This window comes from Bos grunniens, chromosome 4 (assembly GCF_055505025.1).
Source record: "Bos grunniens cultivar Pamir isolate PY7600 chromosome 4, Bosgru_T2T1.0, whole genome shotgun sequence".
In the NCBI taxonomy this organism is placed as follows: Eukaryota; Metazoa; Chordata; class Mammalia; order Artiodactyla; family Bovidae; genus Bos; species Bos grunniens.
In genome coordinates, this window is record NC_141168.1 from 5586776 (window position 1) to 5606147 (window position 19372).

General features: G+C 47.8%; 1 protein-coding gene across 50 annotated transcripts in view; it reads left to right on the forward strand.

The window, feature by feature from the left end:
* The window catches only part of KMT2C (lysine methyltransferase 2C), a 261212-nt gene that overhangs the window by 229782 nt on the left and 12058 nt on the right, over positions 1-19372 (forward strand). For 39 of the 50 annotated variants that reach the window (XM_086394748.1, XM_086394777.1, XM_086394749.1 and 36 more), the window contains 11 exons: positions 737-800; positions 2609-2841; positions 6061-7755; positions 12044-12256; positions 12938-13102; positions 14531-14672; positions 14792-14939; positions 16248-16426; positions 16515-16651; positions 17794-18043; positions 19158-19297. In XM_086394748.1, coding sequence (XP_086250874.1) covers positions 737-800; positions 2609-2841; positions 6061-7755; positions 12044-12256; positions 12938-13102; positions 14531-14672; positions 14792-14939; positions 16248-16426; positions 16515-16651; positions 17794-18043; positions 19158-19297 — 3366 coding nt within the window. The remainder of the gene's footprint in view (positions 1-736; positions 801-2608; positions 2842-6060; positions 7756-12043; positions 12257-12937; positions 13103-14530; positions 14673-14791; positions 14940-16247; positions 16427-16514; positions 16652-17793; positions 18044-19157; positions 19298-19372) is intronic. The other 11 variants (XM_086394783.1, XM_086394784.1, XM_086394796.1 and 8 more) reach the window with 9 other exon arrangements.

Sequence of the window (19372 nt, forward strand, 5' to 3'; positions counted from 1 at the left end):
CTCCATTTTCTGATCTGTCGATGTTACACCACCTGCTTTGCAGAATTTTATGGTTTACATTTAGTGCATTCTGGGTGCTGATATTATTTGTCGTCTTTACTTTGTCTACAGCTCATGTCTAACAGAATTTGTGAGAACTCAGTAAATGCTTTTTCAAAGTTAATTTTATTTATCAGATTGTTACCAGGGAATTGTAAGATGATAACTATTTATTCATTCTCCCTGGAAAAAATAAGACATTCAATTAGAAAATAAGAGTAATATTTAAATTAGTGTATATTTGTTTTATTACTTGTGCCTGTTAGAGATACCTGTTCTTGTTTATAAATAACTTTGTGAAGTGGAATTTAGTAAATCTGGAACCCATGTTTCTATGTCTTAGTTGCTGAAGAAACCAGGTAGATTTGATCACAAAGTAGGGTTTTATGTGAATCTTCAGCTAAGTACTATTTGATTTGCCCTACTATCATATTTTTGATGAATAACCTCTTAGTTCAAAAATAATTGTTTTTCAACTGAGACCCAGCAAATAGAACAGTTCAGAGGTAGTTTAAAATTTTCAAAAAGTAGGTTGTCACCACAAAATTCATTCTACTTTTAATCGAAACAAAAGCTTCAAAGATGTCATAAGAAATTAAAGTTTTTTCCCTTCCACTTCTTTTTCCTTTTTTTAAGTTTTTGTCCCCCTTTAACTGAAATGTGGAATAAACCTATTTGTAAATTTTACTTATTTTAGGATGGCAGTATAACACATCAGATTTCTAGGCCTAATCCTCCAAATTTTGGTCCAGGCTTTGTCAGTAAGTATAAATCTAATCAGTTACGTGTTCTCTGGGGATTGCTGGTTTGCACTATATTTGTGTTCTTCTAAAATCTTGGAGTTAGTGTAGGTGTGTTATTTGAAGTCAGAGTGCCCTCAATCTTTTATTAAACATCACTGCTGCCCTATTAGGGTCCTCTTCCTCAAGGCATGTATTTCATTGCTTTTCCTTTTTCTGTGCATGAATACTTATGGTTAGAGATGAGTATTTTAATACAGAAAAATCATCTCCCCGTTCTCTTCGGTGCTGCTGCTCTTTTTGTATATAGACTGGGCACTTCACAATCTGTGGCGTAAAACCACTTCTTTTCTAATGACTGTCTGTCAGTGACAAGGACACTAAATGGGAACAGCAAAGGGCGTGTGCTTAAAGAGGAGCCGGGCTTAGCAGCATGGTGTGAAGAAGTCAGGGATGCAGGATGCTACCACAACCTCCTAGTTACCTTCAGGGGTCCCACGGTGCTTCAGGATAGCGTTTAAAGTTCTCCCCAAACTGAACCTTTCTGAACTCTCCAGACTGTCTAGCTAACTTTTTTTTCACCGTTATTTTTCATTTTGCTCACCTCTGCTCTCCTGGTTCCAGAAACCAGAAAGGCTTTCCTTGCGGTAGGTCTCATTCTACCAGAAGCAGAACTTCTGAAATCTTGTGAAAAAGCCTGTTCTAGAACAATGCCCTGCAAATTTAGTAGATGAGATTCAAGTTCATACACAGATGGAACTTCTGGGTTTAAGAACAAACCCAAAGTCCAACCTTTTGAAATTCCCCTTTCATTAATGATTATAATTTGAATACATATTTGCCTTAAAAACAAGTGAACTACTATAACCAACTGGCTTTTTCTGGCTTTATTGTGCCCATTGACTTTGGGTGGATTCTTATTGTATGACGATATTCTGTTATCATTGATGTAATTTTTCAGCTAATGTCCTTCTTGGAATTGTATTTATTCATTTCTTTGTCTTAAAGTGAGTCAAAATGGTATATTCTGAATTTCACAACATAAGATGACTTTTTTTTTCCTTAACTTGGCATCAGTGAAGTAAAGTGCCCTCAAAGAATAAAGTAGGAATATTGCTACAAGAGGAAGAGATACAACTGTTTGGGGAGATATTAATGACAGTCATACAAGTAGAAAAGATTTTACTTGGTTAATGGCTTATTTATAGGAATATAAATGACAAAATTCTTAAAAATCATCAGTTTTTTTAACTTACAGATTTCCTTTATAAAACAGACTTCATATTGGTCCTTTCTAAAACATTCTAGGTTCTTTCCCTGTTAGTTCAGGACATGTTTTCACTATTTAGAAATAGGGGAAACCTTATAAACTTTGGACAGTTAGCATGGGAAATGATACCTGATCCATGCTCTGCACCTTGGTAGGCTGCATCTTACTTCGTGTCTTCAAAATCTGTAATGTTGAGTTAATCAAATACAAATGTAGTTTTATTTTAGTTAATAGTGGCTTTCGGGTTAGAGAATTTGATAATTTAGTAGATAAAAAGTATCCTATCAGATAAGTCTTCTGCTTCTCAGAGATTGGGTTTATAGTATTTATAGGTATGAGGTTAGCCTGTGTCCTAAGAATATGCATTCTTTAGTTTTCTTAAATATTTTTCTAAAATCTTCTACTCTATCATTGCATTATGGTCTAATATTTAGTATTATGTTTTCACAATACCTATGACAAGGTCATGGTGAAACTGTTTCCTTACAAAATGGATTTGTGTATCTTGTGTTGGACTCTTTAGAAAATTAACACAGGTGAATTTTAATCTTTTCCTCAGATGATTCACAACGTAAACAGTACGAAGAATGGCTTCAGGAGACCCAACAGCTGCTTCAGATGCAGCAGAAATATCTGGAAGAACAAATTGGCGCGCACAGGAAATCCAAGAAGGCCCTTTCAGCTAAGCAGCGTACCGCTAAGAAGGCTGGGCGAGAGTTCCCAGAGGAGGACGCCGAGCAGCTCAAGCACGTCACCGAGCAGCAGAGCATGGTCCAGAAGCAGCTGGAGCAGGTAACACAGAGCCTGCTCGCGATTAATCATGAATGGATTTGGTTGGTGGTGAGTGGCACGCAGAAGTGCGCTGTCAGAAATGACAGCTCTCAGACCTCTTCGTGGGGGCGTGACTGCCCCAGTCCTTGCCCCAGAGTCATGGTCACACAGCACGCACTGCCGCAGGCGCTTCTGACAAGCTGCCGCGTCCCGGCCCTGACGTAGGAAACCCTGCTGGAGCTGATAGAGCGGGAGGAATTGAGGTGCTCTCCCTGCACTGAGGGGTCACCTTGCACTCTTCAGCTTTCCTGGAGATAGCACTTGGGGAGAGCCTCGGTTTTCTGTCAGTACTTGGAGTTGACCTTTGCCTTGCCCTGTCTTTGGTTCCCTAGTCTCCAGTGGAATTTCAGATGGAGCATTTGAATCATTCTGGTGGTGGTTTTTTTATACTATGTTTTTATTAGTGTTCCCTCTCAGTATTTTGATCTTAATATACATTGACTGTAAAGAACTCATTCCTGAAATACAAGACCAGGTGGTTGTTACCTTCCATTATAGACCTGATGGTTCTCAAAATGTTCATACTGAAATAGCAGTTACACTTACAGAGATAAAACTTGAGCTTTTTATTTAAAATAAAAGAGTAATAGTGTTTAAAATGCATTAAGGGACCTCTTGGTATTTACTTGAATTAAAAACTTAGGTTCACCCAAAACCTGTGCGTACACATACGGATAGTATCTCTAACACAGTCACCAAAAACTGGGACACCCCCACACTGCCCGCCGCCGCTCCCCCCCCCACCATCCTTTGATGGTGAATGTTTGGACAAAGCGTGGTACATTTGAATGATGAAATACTTATTCAGCAATCAAAAAGAATGGAACTGCTGAAATACACCACAGCTGGGGTAGATACAGCAAGAGCATTGTGCTGAGTAAGAGAAGCTAATCCCAATAAGTTATATATTGATTCCATTTATGGAAAATTGTTGAAATGACAGACTTACATAGTTGGACAGTAGTTTAGAGCTTGCCAGGGCCTAGAGCTGGGGGAGGAGGATTTGACCACAGAGGGGCAGTGGCCTGTCTCTTGGCTGTGGTGACAGCCACACTGGTCTCCACCTGTTTTGAAATGCATAGAATTACACATAAGAAAGGTCCATCTTGTTTTTGATTGTCAACATAAATTTTATTCTCCAAGTTAATAGTAGAAAAGAGCAGTTTGATTGACTTGGTAGACATCACAGAAGAGCTTTCTGCATAGGGAACTTAGTCACATGCCCTGTCTTACCTAACCTTCTGAACAAGGGGGTATCATCACCACTTTACACAGGAAAGATGGAGGGCAGGAGGAAAGGGGCTGACAGGATGGTTGGATGGCATCATTGACTCAACCAACATGAGTTTGAGCAGGCTCCAGGAGAGAGCGAAGGACAGGGAAGCCTGCTGTGCTACAGTTCATAGGGTCCCAAAGAGTCGGACATCACTTAGCAACTGAACAACAACAGGTAAAGAATCTGCTGAGTCATTGTGGAGATAGATGCGATAGCTGATGAGGCATTTTATCTGCAAGCTATGTTGTTGATCTGTCACTAACTCATTGAAACGCTATGTTCTGTAGCATGCCAGGCTCTCCTGTCCCTGACTGTCTCCCAGAGTTTGCTCAAATTCACGTCCGTTGAGTCAGTGATGCCATCTCGCCATCTCCTCTGCCCCCTCTCTGGCGATTACAGTCCTTGTTTAAAACTAGGACTCTTCCAGAGTGGGGTTTCATTTCTCTTTCAGTTTAGTTTCTGGGGCCATTTTTTACTGCAAGTAAATATGCTTTTAAGGATTCTTTTATAAATTATTTTTAGCTTTGTTACTGCCTTCTGGTGTATTTCTATAAATTTTTTATAATGAGGGCCTAGTTTTTTGCATATACGTGGATCAAATCCTATTTAGAAATTAATGCTATACTTGGAAAATGGGACACATCATCTTTTGGTGGCAATCCAGTGTCATCTCTTTAACGACGTGTTCTTAAGAGACTTGTAAAATGTCCTAGGAGAGGCCTGGCTCAGCACCTTCTGTATGCAGATCGTGTTCTGGGTGCTTGTTGTGTGTTCATTCTCCTTCACCAAAGTCCAGTGGTGACTTTCTCAGTTCTAGTAGGAAGCCAGTCAGAGAGAGGAGAACAGGTAGGAGTTCCAGCCACTGGGAAACAGGCCCAAACGATGTGTGCAGAGAATATGCTGGTCGGCCTGGGAACCTGTTGATAATAAGTTGAAAAGCTGTCAGCATTTGGGTCAGTGCAGGAGTCCAGTATGCGGAAATGCAGCCATTGTGCAGAACACGCACGTCTCGCGGCCCTGTCTCCCGGCCCTGTCTCCTAGCTCCCTGCGTGAGGCGGTGTGTTCTCAGGACCTGGCTTACATCTTTACCAAGGGGGTCCCGAGCGTCTGCCCCCCGGGGCCACCACAGGTCTGGGATGAGCTAGCTCTCTGACACAAGTCAGCCATGGTGTTAGGAGCCTAGTAGGAAGTGTTCAAAATACCACCCCAGAGCGTCTCCATATTTCAGAAATGATACCCATTTACTTTCAAGGAGTTTTAACAATCTAGTCTTTTTAACATGGATGGGAGGGTGTGGTACGTGTGCTACTAATTCATCTTTTTTTTTTTTAACATGCTGTACAATTTTGTATACTTAAATGAAATCTTAACATTTAAATGGTTAAATTTTGAGTTAAATCTCATAGTTAGTCTAACCTCTAAGGCATCACGATTAGCTGATTCCTGTATAACCTTTTTTTTGTGTTTTTTTTTTGTCCACGGCACATAGTTTGTGGGACTTCAGTTCCCCAGTGACGGTTTGAACTCGGGCCACAGCAGTGAAGCGTGTGGAGTCCTAACCGCTGGACTTCTGGGGAATCCCTTATTGTCTTTTTTTAAATACTTTAAAAAGCTTATGACTTTCAGAGTAAGATTTTCTTAACATTATTATCAAAAAATGTTTTTCAAATTTGTTTTTGGTATTTCATATTTAGAAACATCTTATTATCGAAAAGATTGGCAGTTTTTAGTGTAAGAGTTTTTGGAGGGGGTGATGTTTGCCGTTGCCTAATAAGCGAAATAATTTTGCCTCTACAAGGTCTAAGTGCCTTCTGTGTCACCTACACCCTTACCATCAGCCAGTGTTGTGTGAAGCCTGTAGTAAGTACATATATAATGAGAAGGACTGACTTCTCTGATTCCAGATTCGTAAACAACAGAAAGAGCATGCCGAGTTGATTGAAGATTACCGGATTAAGCAGCAGCAGCAGCAGCAGCAGCAGCAATGTGCAATGGCCCCCCCGCCCGCCGTTCTGCCTGGTGTCCAGCCCCAGCCGCCCCTGGTTCCGGGTGCCCCCCCGCCTGCCATGAGCCAGCCCAGCTTCCCAATGGTGCCCCCGCAGCTGCAGCACCCTGCAGTCATGCCTGGCCACAGCAGCCCAGCCAGAATGCCCAGCTTACCTGGGTGGCAACCTCCCAGTGCTCCTCCTCACCTCCCTCTCAACCCTCCTAGGATTCAGCCTCCAGTTGCACAGTTACCAATAAAAACTTGCACACCAGCCCCAGGGGCCGTGTCAAATGCAAATCCCCAGAGTGGACCGCCACCTCGGGTGGAATTCGATGACAATAACCCATTTAGTGAAAGTTTTCAAGAACGAGAACGTAAGGAACGTCTCCGGGAACAGCAGGAGAGACAGCGGATCCAACTCATGCAGGAAGTCGACAGACAGAGAGCTTTGCAGCAGCGGCTGGAGCTGGAGCAGCGCGGCCTGATGGGCTCCGAGCTGAGCAGCCGGCCACCCGCGCCCCAGCTCCCGTTCTACGGCGCAGACCTTCCCCGCGACTTCGTGCCGCCCCCGCGGCCCCTCCCACCGTCTCCGCAGCACCAGATGGGGCAGGCGGTGCAGCCCCAGAGTATGCAGCAGGCGTCTCTCAGCTCACCCCCAACCCCAGGTTTCCTGCAGACCAACGAACGGAGGCAGACAGGACCACCCTCCTTTGTTCCCGAATCGCCCTCTATTGCAGGAGGAAGCCCAAGTTTCCACCCCGTGAAGCAGGTCCATGGTGGTCTTCCTGGGCCTGGCTTCCAGCCGTCCCCCGCGAGGCCGCCGTTCGCACCTGCTCTCCCCACGGCCAGCAGCGGTCTCCCTGGCGGCCAGGACCCGGCCGTCACCCAGGGGCAGAGCTACCCCGGCTCGGCACAGTCGCTCATCCAGCTGTATTCTGACATAATCCCGGAAGAGAAAGGGAAAAAGAAGAGGACCCGGAAGAAGAAGAAGGACGAGGATGTGGAGTCGGCCAAGGCGCCGTCCACCCCCCACTCGGACATCACTGCCCCGCTGACCCCAAACGTCCCAGAAACTACCTCTATGCCCGCCGTGCCCGTGCCCAGTGAGCCCCCACAGCTGGCAGGACCTGAGGCGCCAGAGCCCACGGGCCCGTCCCTGCCCAGCGGGGAAACAGGTCTGCTGTGCGCCGAGCCAGAGGTCCAGCCACCTGGCAGGGACTTCACACAGGGAACCCCAGATCAGCAGACCTATGCGGAGTCAGAGGCAGAGAAGCTCTCCGTGGAGACCCCTGCCGCTGCCCAAGAGGCAAAACTGGAGACCCCCGAGCCGGAGCAGGGCCCGGGCCTAGGAGCACCCAAAGCCGAGCAGCTCCCCGAGGACCAGGCTGAGGAGCAGGCCACAGCCGCCACCACCTGCCCTGCGCACAGCCCTCCCCGAGCCACCGGGGCTCCTGCTACCAAAGGGGACTCGGGCAATGAGCTTCTGAAGCACCTGCTGAAAAATAAAAAGACATCTTCCCTTTTAAATCAGAAACCCGAAGGTAGTTTTTGTTCAGAAGACGATTCTACGAAGGACGGCAAACTGGTCGAGAGGCAGAACCCAGCTGAGGTGGTAAGTATGGCCCAAGAAAACCACAGTGTCCTTTGTCCTCTCCTGTTTCACCTTATGGTTACAACAGATTAGTGCCAACCTTTTATAACCTTTTTATTATGGAGGAAAATTCACAACATGGACCTCGTGTTTTGATTTATACCCATAAATTATTATCAAGAATAATTTATTATGTTTTTCAAAAATCAGGGATGTGTAGGGTAGAGCATTTCATACCTAACGGGTCCCATCAGCTGATCATCACCATGCTGAGTGGGTCTCACTCAAGCAGAGAAGTAAGTGTCTGTGTGTCCTAACTGCAGAATGCGTGCAGTTTCCCTTAACCTCTTCGCGATAACAAAGTAGCTCACGTGCCCCTGTAGTGCGTACGGGGATCCATTCTGTTTCACAGTGTTAACACGTCACGTTACACACACGGGCTTAACGTGTAGACGTCATTTTACCTTTGTGGTTTTCCACGTGTCAGTATTTTTCCGTTTTTTAGTTACAGAACACTGGATTTGCTTCTTCATTTGTGTGCAGAATTCCCTTGTAAATATTCCTCTGTAAGATGCCATCTCCTGCATTCCAGTGAATTTCCCTGAGATATTTCCCACAGCAAGTTTTTTCGGTGGTAGGGGTTTATCTAGTTGTCTTACCTTTCAAAAGCTGCAGTGCCATTGCTGTTGTATTCATAAATTCCCTACAGAACTTCTCAAATTAGATTTTCTTTTTTTTAACTGAGTGGAATGGACTGGTGAATTTAATTGTCCACGTGTGCAGTTGTTCATGGAGCCTTTCGTTTTGCAAGTATCGGCTTTCTCTTTGTTTTCCTTCTTTGTCTGATTCAGTAGAGACTGAGTGCTGATTGCAGAGACTCAGACATGAATTTTGTGGATTTTGGTGGTGGTGAGGTTTTCAGGCGTATTTGTCATCAGCCCAGAGGCAGTTTTGTTGCCACTCAGTCTGTTGCCTCCTCTGGCCCTGGGAATCCTGGGCGCCTTGCAGCCCCTGAGGGTCTTAGAGAATTCGCATCTGGCCAATGTCTTTGTCTTTCAAAACTCAGTTCTAGAATCATCTTCCCCAGATGCTGTCTCAGCCCAGCCAGCGAGTGAGTGCCCGCGTGCTCACGTGCAGCGTCTCTAGTGCCTCTGAATGCAGGTGACTCCTGAAAGGGGTAGACTGCACCCGAGCCCCCTTCTGTCCTCCGTGCCTGACACAGTGCTCGCCACAGAGTCGGCACTCGGTGAATTGAAGTTTGTCTTAACACCACTAGCAATTATACGTAAAAAATGCTGCTGCTGGGTGTTGCAGTGGAACAAGGGCGAGGTCAGCTCGTGTATATATGTGTATAAACGTCTGGACTGTGTCGCGTGTTTGTCCGTTTTGGAGGCAGCAGGGAGCAGGGTCCTAGGTTACCAGAGTGATGCCTTCTTAACCACATTCCAGGGGTTACACTGCACTGAGCACTTGCCCTGAGATAACACAGGCTCAGTTATTACTCCCGTTTTACAGACGGTGAAATCCATTTACTTTCTAGTCACGCTCAAGGCGAAACTGTTGTGGCCATAGTTGGACAGCCCCGTCTCCCTCTGTGCCGAGACTGTCTTCCCTCACAGAAGTGGCCGTTACCTGTGGTGCTGGGGCGAAGCCTTTGCTGACGTGGAGCGATCACCCGCTCAGTTTGTGTTAAGTCTGTGTTTCCTCTCTCTCCACGGTGCAGCCTGGGCAGGCCAGGCTTTCTGTGCCTCGGATTCCTCCCCTGTAAAACAGGACCAGTAATGCTCCCTGTCAGTGGGTTGCACAAGGATGAAAAGAATTAGGGTCCACCCTGTGCCTGAGGTATTATGGAAGGCAGTGCACACCTGTGACCGTCTGGTGGCCAGGCAGGAGGAGTGGGACATTCTAGTAGGCGCAAAGATGTGACCACACACAAGCTGCTGGATGGCTTTGTCTTTACTGATAGATAAGAATGAGAGAAAGCAGCCTAAATCCAGTATTCTAGTTACTCACCTGATGTTTCCATATATGTGTATCTGAATGTTACACAGATTGTTTGCAGCCATTAAAGTTTGTGCTATGTGTGAATGTTTAATGTCACAGGGGACAAACCGCATATCAAGTTTAAAAGACAGCCACCAGAATAAAAGAATACTGAGTATGGTTCATTGTGTTTTTATCATAATATATGTAAGCATAGATGAAAGATCAGAAACATTAAAATGTGAACTGTTTGTATCTCAGGCAAACTTTTGGATAATTTTTCATCTTTTGTGTTCTTCTGTAATTAAAAGTCTTCTTTGAAGTATAGTAATAGCTGGTTTCTAGGGTCATTGTGAGGACGGGAGAATTCTCTTAGGCACTTACAGGGCCTGACCCTGCACATCTAACAAGCAGTTGGTTGATGATTCTCTTATAAGCCAGTAAGAAGTGCTTGGGGCTTCCCTGGTGGCTCAGTGGTAAAGAACCTGCCTGCAATGCAGAAGACCCAATTCAATCCCTGGGTTGGGAAGATCCCCTGGAGAAGGGAATGGCAACCCACTCCAGTATTCTTATCTGGGAAATCCCATGGACAAAGGAGCTGGCAGACTGCGGCCCATAGAGTCGCAAAAGAGTCAGACAGGACTTAATGACTGGAGAACAACAGAGAATTGCTTGGGCCTTGCTCCGTACTCATCCCCATGCTGTCCTTGGGGCTCAGTCTCACCTAGGAGCTGTTTAGAAAGTGGAATCTTGTACGCCCAGCACCGACGTACCAATCAGAATGTGTTTTTAACAAGATCCCAGGTGATTCACATTCACGCGGACACGAGAGGCATAGCTGTAGGCCAGGGCCCTTGGAACGTGAACGTGCCAGAGTCACCTGGAGGGCCTGGCAAACCACTGGCCGGCCCCCCGCCCGGGTTCACATCCGGCAGGTCTGGGGTGGGACCAGAGAATGGGCACCCGTCCTGGGGGCTACTGTCTGCCTCTCTGGGGACCTCCCCTGGAGAACCTCGGGTCAGCCCTGGGGCGGGCGCCGTGTGCCTGCTGCCATAGCCTCGTTTGTATGAGCTAAGACTTGTTTTTGCGTTTTTAACGGTTGAATAAAATATGCAAGTGACGTTGCACAACCTGTGAAAATTATGATCCTCAAGGTTGGTGTCCATGAATTGAAAGTGTTTCATTAGCCCAGAGCCAAACTCATCAGTTTATGGGTTGCCGTAGTTGATTTTGTGGTGTCGGGGCAGAGAGTGGAGTGTTTGCGACAGACGGTGTATGGCCTGCAAAGCAGAAGGTATTTGTTGTCCAGTCACTCAATTGTGTCCACTCTTTGAGACCCCATAGCCTGCAACGCATCAGGCTTCCTTGTCCTTCACCGTCTCCCCAGGTTTGCTCAAACTCATGCCTGTTGAGTCAGTGATAAGATACTCACCTTTTGGCCTTGTGCAGAAAAATGTTGCCATCTATGCATGATGTTATTTAGACTATAATCTGTAAACCCCCGAAGATTCAGTGCAGAGCACATTAAAGTAAGTCTAGGAACTGTACTTGCCTATAGCCAAGTATTGAGTGTCAAGTTTAGAAATAAAGACTCCTAAAAAGAGTCCTATATCTTTAAGGTATTGATAGCACTGCCCTTAAAAACTTCTTTAATGCCTAGTTTGTTCTTAGCCGTGAAGATGAAAGTAAAGGAAAGGCTTATTTGTTACTGTGTAGGTCTCCTTTCAGTGGCTCGAAGTGTGTAGCGGTTGGTAATCGGTCATATGTGTGGCTGTGGACTCACTGGAACGAAACACATTGTCTGTCTGCTTCACTCTCTGAGGCTGGCTGGGCCTCGCGACTGAGAGGCAGTATGCTTTTCTGGGCCTGGCAGTGGCTTCCACACACCTGTACTTCACCCCTTCCTAAGGCGAGCCCGGATAAGGCGCCGTGACCACTGTGCAGAGACCGGCACAGCCTTCGCGTGGGGCGCCTGTTCCCCCAGCCCCAGAGCACCCTTTCCCAAGCCCAGAGAAGAGGGGGCTCTGGACTGTCAGCGGCTCCAGGGCAGGCGGACAGGCCAGGGGTTGCGCGTCTCTGAAAGGGGACGAGCTCTGCTCTGTCGCCAAGCTTTGCAGCTGTTCCTGGTTTCCGTACCTGAGAGTCGTGTCTGAAAGGGGGGAATGCTGTTCTCATGAGGCTGGCCTTTTGAGGCCCCCATCTTCCCTCCTTAGCTTGGGGTACCCACCTGGGGAGTGTGTGTCTTAGGATGGAGCTGGGTTAGCAGGAATTGAAAATCAAGCACGTGGATGGTTCACTGCTTTCTTAACCTTTCCAATTACACTAGCAAACTTTGGGGGCTCAAGTGCAAGGTGGTTTTGGATGTGGCAACAACCAGTTGCCAAAAACAGATGGAGGAAGTGAAACCAAGAAACAGCGAAGCAAAAGGACTCAGAGGACTGGGGAGAAAGCAGCGCCTCGGTCAAAGAAGAGGAAGAAGGAGGACGAGGAGAGACAAGCTCTGTACTCCACCAGCGACACCTTTACCCACCTCAAACAGGTGAGTCTCCTGGAGAGCCCCTGTAAATTTCAAGGAAGTGAGACGTCAGATGCTTTTTCAGCCCTATGTAACTCTCTTGGTTGCCATCATTTCCAAAAAGTAGAGGGGTAAGAGATATCTCAACAAGGAGCCTAATAGATTTCCTGTTTGCAAGCAAATTGCACCTCCTCTATTGGCACCCCAAAATTACTTTAAAATAGCTGGATTGTCGAGATTTACTTACACTCTAAGGGAGCAGCCTCAGTACCCAGGAAAATTCTGTCCTCATTCCTTGTGACTCTGGACGCAGAGAAATGCAGGCGTTGGTCTCTCCCGTAGTAAAGTCCATCCTTACACCTTCGTGGCTGTCGCAGGAGGTGGGAGACAGCTGCTGAGGGGGCCGCTGGGGGCACCGAGCCTCAGGTCCGCCCCGAGTCTTGCTCAGCCGCGAGAAGGAAGGTGTTTTCTTGCTAGATGCCTGGCAGCATCTCTTTAAGACAGATGAGGATAAGGCTCATTTTAAAGTATATCTCAAAAAGATCCTGTAGTCTCTCTCACTTATTCCAGCATTTTGACACTTGAAATTTGTAAGTCTTATTTTTCTCAAGCCTTATTTGGCTGAGTTGCCGTGGGTCTTAGGAAAATGGAGAAACGCTTGCTGTGTTTGCCGTGTACATCACTCTCAAATGTGTTTTTCAATAGCAGCTCTCTCTGCTCCCTCTAATGGAACCGGTCACTGGAGTGAACTTTGCCCACTTTCTTCCTTACGGCAGTGGCCCGCTTAATAGTGGGAATCGGCTTCTAGGAGCTTTTGGCAGTGCCGCCCTTGAAGGGGTTTCGGATTACTATTCTCAGTTGATCTACAAGGTATGTTTCTCTGCCCAGCTGTTGCCTTGCCTCCTCTTTTGGATACCATAGCCTAATTGGTAGAGCTGGTCTCGTTTTTCCATCTAGTTTACATCTAATCTTCCAGGTTCCATTTAAACTTGAGTTCAACTCAGAGGTTAAAACTTTACCAAGTAAAGTGTTTTCCAGTATAAACTTCTGAAATTTTTGTATAGGTCAGAATACGCACTGTGGAAAAACATCCATTATGTGTTTCTGTGATAGGGGAAAATACTTAGTGTCTTAGAAATCTTTGTTAATTCTTAAGATGAATCCAAATTCATAGTAAATAGAATAAAAAAAAAATGTAGTTAGGAATTTACCCTAAAAAATACAGTGAAAAGCCCCGAAAAATATGTTAAGTCTAATAATTTAGGTACAGATTGCGACTATGCATTAATCCTTAGGCTATTAAAATAATACCAAACTAAACCATGTCTATCCTTTGGTATGGTTTTTTTTTTTTTAAACAAAGTTTTATGATAGGCTCATTAAATATTCTTGACTTCACATCCAACTTGTGTAAAGCAATCTTTTTTTTTTTTTTTTTTGCAAAAGTACTTGAGAGCATCATCAGTGTCCCTGGGGCGTCTCTTCTTCAGCGTTAAAGTCCTTCTCTTGTGGTGCTCTGTGTATTATCGTGGTCCGCTTTCCTCTCCAGTTAGAACCTCTCCTGACTCTTGTAAACGCCTTCTCTTCTGATGTGGGCTGTTCTCCACACAGCCTCATCGTCTTCGTGAGCTCCTAGGTCTTTGCAACACGTTAGCCTGTGCCTTGCACTTGGTCAGCATGATGGTGTTGGTAGATCCCAACAGTTCCCGAGAGACTTGTCAATGACAAAGTGGTGACAAGCAGGGAGAACCGTTTGGAGAGAACTACGTTTCTAATGGCTAAATCCGTTTAGTATTATTGCTACTCCTTTTGCTTCTTTTTGAGATTTCTGGACAATCCAGATGCTAATACCTAAGATACGAGATGCAGTTATTGGAACGGGATCTTAAATTCTCAAATTTTTGATAGAACTGGGGCATGTCTTAATTACTATTTATTGGTTGAATTTAAAGCTATCCTTCACTGGCTTTAACAGTGAAACTTGAAGTGAGTCATATAGAACTGAATGAGGCACAGTGTCAATTTGCTTCTTAATTTCAAAGCTGAGTACGCAAGCTGGGGAAAGCGAGCCTGTGGGTAGTGTGTCCAGAGGATTGTGGGTATCTGCTCCACTCAAGAGCCTCCTGGCCTGCACGTCTCTTTTTCTTCTTGGTGTGCACTTTAGGAATGAAGATGCATCTGATTACATTTCTGTAGCCTTGCTTCCCTGTGCTAAAAATTCACAGAACTAAGTTTTAGCAAGGTCGTGGCATATTTGCTCTGTAGCATATAATTTTAAAATTTTTTGGTCTCCTGCAGCAGAATAATTTAAGTAATCCTCCAACACCCCCTGCCTCTCTTCCTCCTACACCACCTCCTATGGCTTGTCAGAAGATGGCAAATGGTTTTGCAACAACTGAAGAGCTTGCTGGAAAAGCTGGCGTGTTGGTGAGCCACGAAGGTAGGAGGCCAAGCCCATGCGTGCTGCTGTACGCGGCGAGATGGCAGTCAGGTTGTGGGTTCTTCCCGCCCATCAGTTCGGCTGAACGTACTTGGGGGTTTGTGTTTTTACTTTTCCAGTTACCAAAAACCTAGGATCTAAAGGGTTTCAGCTGCCCTTCAGACCACAAGACGACTTGCTGGCCAGAGCGATTGCTCAAGGCCCTAAGACTGTGGACGTCCCCGCCTCGCTCCCAACTCCGCCTCATAACAATCAGGAGGAATTAAGGTAGGCGTTCCTTGTTCTCAAATACTTTTTAGTTACTTCATTTATTAAAAAACGTTATTTGTGTTTGTATATAGCATAATGTGGAGAAGGAAATGGCAACCCACTCCAGTGTTCTTGCCTGGAGAATCCCAGGGACGGGGGAGCCTGGTAGGCTGCCGTCTATGGGGTCGCACGGAGTCGGACACAACTGAAGCAACTTAGCAGCAGCAGCAGCAGCAGCAGCATAGCATAATGTCTATAGGAAAGGCATGTAAAAACACTTAAAAGGTAAAATTTGGTGAGTAATCTTCCTCAGAATTTAACCGTTATAAAACATTCTTACGATTAAATAGAATTTGTGCATTTTTAGAAATCTCCTGATACAGGAAATTCAGCAAATAATCAAATAGACAAGAAAGCAGTGGGCCATGCACAGTATTCCATGAACAATATTTCAAAGGTCATTGTCCAAGGTGAAGTTCCTTTGCTTTATTAATGAGAAAGCTGTGGGCCGACTGGGAGGCCTTGTCCAGAGTTAGGATCCAGGTCTCTTCCTCCTGCACTTCACTGCTGGGTTTGTGCAAGTTGTGAGTCAGGACCCGTGTGGTGGGCGGCTTCCTAGGTATGCGTATTTAGTGCCCACCCTGGGTTGTTGAGGGACCCTCTCCCGTCTGAAACGCTGCTTCTCCCCACATCCTTCAGCACAAAGGTGTCTGCTCGGGGACAGGCAAGACCCCAGGCTCTCGGGCTTCCCTGCCACGTTTAGCCCAGGACACACTTGCCTTCCAGCCCCAGTTGCCTTGGTAACCTTTAGCTTCTGGTCTAGCCTCTTCTGTTTTTTTCACCTTAACTTTATTCATTAAGAAAAATACAGGCCTCTGAAGCCCAAGGCCTTCAGATTCTCACCCTTCCCCTAAGTCAGCTGCAGCCATGGGGGAGCTGTCTGCCCCGAGACTGGCCACGTGGGGGACGCACTTGCCCCTCTGCCTGCACACATGTCACTGGTCTCGCTGGTCTGGGACCCTGCAGGGCTGGGAGCCTTCTTTCTGTGCTGAGTTACAGATGGAACATCTTCCTCCTCTGGCAGGTCTTTAAACTTGGATGCTGAAGCTTTAGTCAGAAGACATGTACATTTCAGTTACTTTATAGTTCAACACATTTCTTATTTTTTCCAAGGGATTTCCTATTTGGCCTGAACTGAATCTGTGGCTTCTTGTGTTGCCATCACTGTGCACTCACAGTGAGGTCACAGGCGTGACAGGCGGGGCCACTGCGGGAAGCCCCCGCGGTGGATGTGCCCATATGTCACACGTGTTTCCCCCCCCTCAGGATGCAGGAGCACGGGACAGAGCGGGACAGCCCCGACAGCTTTGTCCCCTCGTCCTCCCCTGAGAGCGTGGTCGGGATGGAAGTGAGCAGGTACCCAGACCTGTCGCTAGTCAAAGAGGAGCCCCCGGAGCCTGTGCCGTCCCCCATCATCCCCATCCTTCCCAGCAACGCCGGCAGAGGTAGGGGCACCCGGCATGGGGCAGGGTTGGCTACTGCTTGAATCTAGAAAAGGCGTAACACACAGCTTGTCCTTGCTGTTTTTTTAAGGCTTGGAATCCAGAAGGAATGATATCAAAACTGAGCCAGGCACTTTATTTTTCACGTCACCTTTTGGCTCGTCCCCAAATGGTCCCAGGTCGGGTCTGATATCTGTGGCGATCACCCTGCACCCTACAGCTGCTGAGGTAAGGGTGCACTGGCTGCTTGACACTGTAGAAGAGCACCAGGCGAGGGCCAGCCGAGCCTCCCTTCACACGCCTGCTGCTCCGAGCGCAACAAACCAATCTCAGCCGAAGCCGAGACAGAAAGGGCGGAGTGGAGTCAGAGCTCACGTTGTTTTACTAGAGAATGTATAGACAGAGCACTCCTTAGAGAGTGTATGTGTATACGCGGAGCACTCCTTAGAGTGTGTGTGTGTGTGTGCGGAGCACTCCTTAGAGTGTGTATGTCTGTATACAGAGCACTCCTTAGAGAGTATATGTGTGTACGTGGAGCACTCCTTAGAGAGTGTGTATGTGGGTATGCGGAGCACTCCTTAGAATGTGTGTGTGTGTATGCAGAGTAGTCCTTAGGGTATGCGTGTACGCAGAGCACTCCTTAGAATGTGTGCGTGTACGTGGAGCACTCCTTAGAGTGTGTGTGTGTATGTACGCGGAGCAGTCCTTAGAGAGTGTCTCTGTGTGTACGCGGAGCACTCCTTAGTGTATGCGTGTACGCGGAGCACTCCTTAGTGTATGCGTGTATGTGGAGCACTCCTTAGAGTGTGTATGTGTGTACGCGGAGCACTCTTTAGAGAGCAACCTTTTGATGACTGTTTTCGCACAGACAGTTAAGCAGTGAGGAACTTTATCATCAGCTGTGAACGTGTTCCAGTTCCCGTATCAGACATTAGTACATTGCTGAGGACTCTGTTAATTCTTGAAGGCGTGTTGTTGGCAGCCAGGCTCGTAGTCGCTGACGGGGTGTTTCGGTTGTCCACAGAACATAGTGGCTTGTTCTCGTAGATTAGGGCAGACTTCCGCCAGAGCTGCAAGAGTCCACTTGAAGGAAGCTTCTGACCAGCTGCAGAAACCATGGCAAGGCTTATTATTAGCTCATTGCTCGTGCTAAACGTCTAAAACAGTCTAGCGCTCTGATGGACACTTAGCGTTGGTCGGAGCCCCTGTGCGAGGGCCTCTGTTTATGAGAGCCTTGTTTGGACTCTGAGACTCTCGGGTCTAGTAAGAATGGCCGGGTTGCTTGCAGTGCGTGCGCTTGTCCCGGCGTGCGTGTTCCCCGGTGTCCTCTGTTCCTCTGGGCTGTAACGCAGCGTTTGCCTTTGTTCTAGAACATTAGCAGTGTTGTGGCTGCATTTTCCGACCTCCTCCATGTTCGGATTCCTAACAGCTACGAGGTTAGTAATGCTCCAGATGTTCCATCCGTGGGTTTGGTCAGTAGCCACAGAGTAAACCCAGGTTTGGAGTATCGACAGCGTGTATTTCTTCGTGGGCCTCCACCAGGATCTGCGCGCCCTCCCAGGCTAGCCAGCTCTTTGCACCTGAAGCAGCCTAGCACGCCGCTCCCTCCGGCAGGCAACGGTGAGCTGGTTTACGTGTCACTAACTCGAAACGCTTTTGACGCCAAAGTCACGCGCCTCCTCTACAGTCTCACTTCGGTCTCAGCGATTAACAGGTCACACGCCGGCCCCGGTCCTTGGTGGATTAACCCCCGTGTGTTCTGTCTTCTGTGGTGACCTGACCTGCGGTGCCTGGGGATGCATTAGAGCCTGCATCAGCGGGGCACTGACTGTGCACCCCCAGACCTGTTCACCCCCCTGCCCACTTCACCTGCGTCCAGGGGGCAGATAGGCTGTCCCACCTGTGTCCTTTCCCTTCTCTTCCACGCCGTCTCCAGGCCCTTCTCTGCCGCAGGCACTATTCCCGCTGCCAAGAGGGGTGGCCCTTGCCTCAGCCGTGCGAGGCCCCCCTCCCTGGCCTTGCCTTGTGTCCCTCGTCTCTTCACTCACCGGGCTCCTGCGTCTCGTTCATGCTCACCTGCTGCCTGAGCCTAGCCGCGCTCGGGCCTCACTGGGAGAGGCTGAGTCCTCAGCTCTGGCCACTCAGTCACTCCGGTCCACCCTGCTTCTCCCCGTGAACCTCCACGCCACACGAGTGTTGTGCTCTGCGGGGACCTCGGGCCTTCTAATCCGGGTCCTGACCTAGTTTTTATCTTGGCCCCGGGATCTCTCTGTCTCTCTGACTTTCCTGTTGCACTCACATGAGACTCTGGTGCGTGAGCCTCTTCACCTTCCGTGAGACATTTCGTGTCATCGTCACCTTCAAGCAGAAGCACTCTCCCTCCCGACTCACTTCACACGTAGACTGGAGATGACACGCATGTGTCCGGGGTTCACATGTAGACTGGAGATGACACGTGTCCGGGGTTCACACGTAGACCGGAGATGACACACGTGTCCCAGGTTCCTTCTGCGCTTCTCCCAGCCCCGTGTCCAGCCATGTGAGGAGAGCTTCCTTTCCTTGTCCCCCAGTGTCCTGCACAGAACAGATGCCCCGCAACCACTGCCTAGGAGATGGCTCCCAGGGAACAACGGGAGCAGCGTGCTGCGCGCCGTGCCCGGCAGATGGGCACAGTGCCGCTGTGCAGCCGGCTGCTGCTCGGTGCTTGTCACTGACACGAGCGCTCTGTTCCCAGGTCTCTCTGGATACAAGGATGCCGGTCTCGGCATCTCAGAGAGCGCGGCGCTCAGGCCCCAGTGGTGCTGTCACTGCAAGGTGGTCATTCTGGGCAGCGGCGTGAGGAAGTCGGTCAGAGATCTGGCCTTCGTGAGCAAGGTACTCGGGTGTTCCCTCCCTGACCTGCTGTGTCCTGGGCGCTGCCCCTCTCCCGTGTCCAGAGGAGCCCGTTGA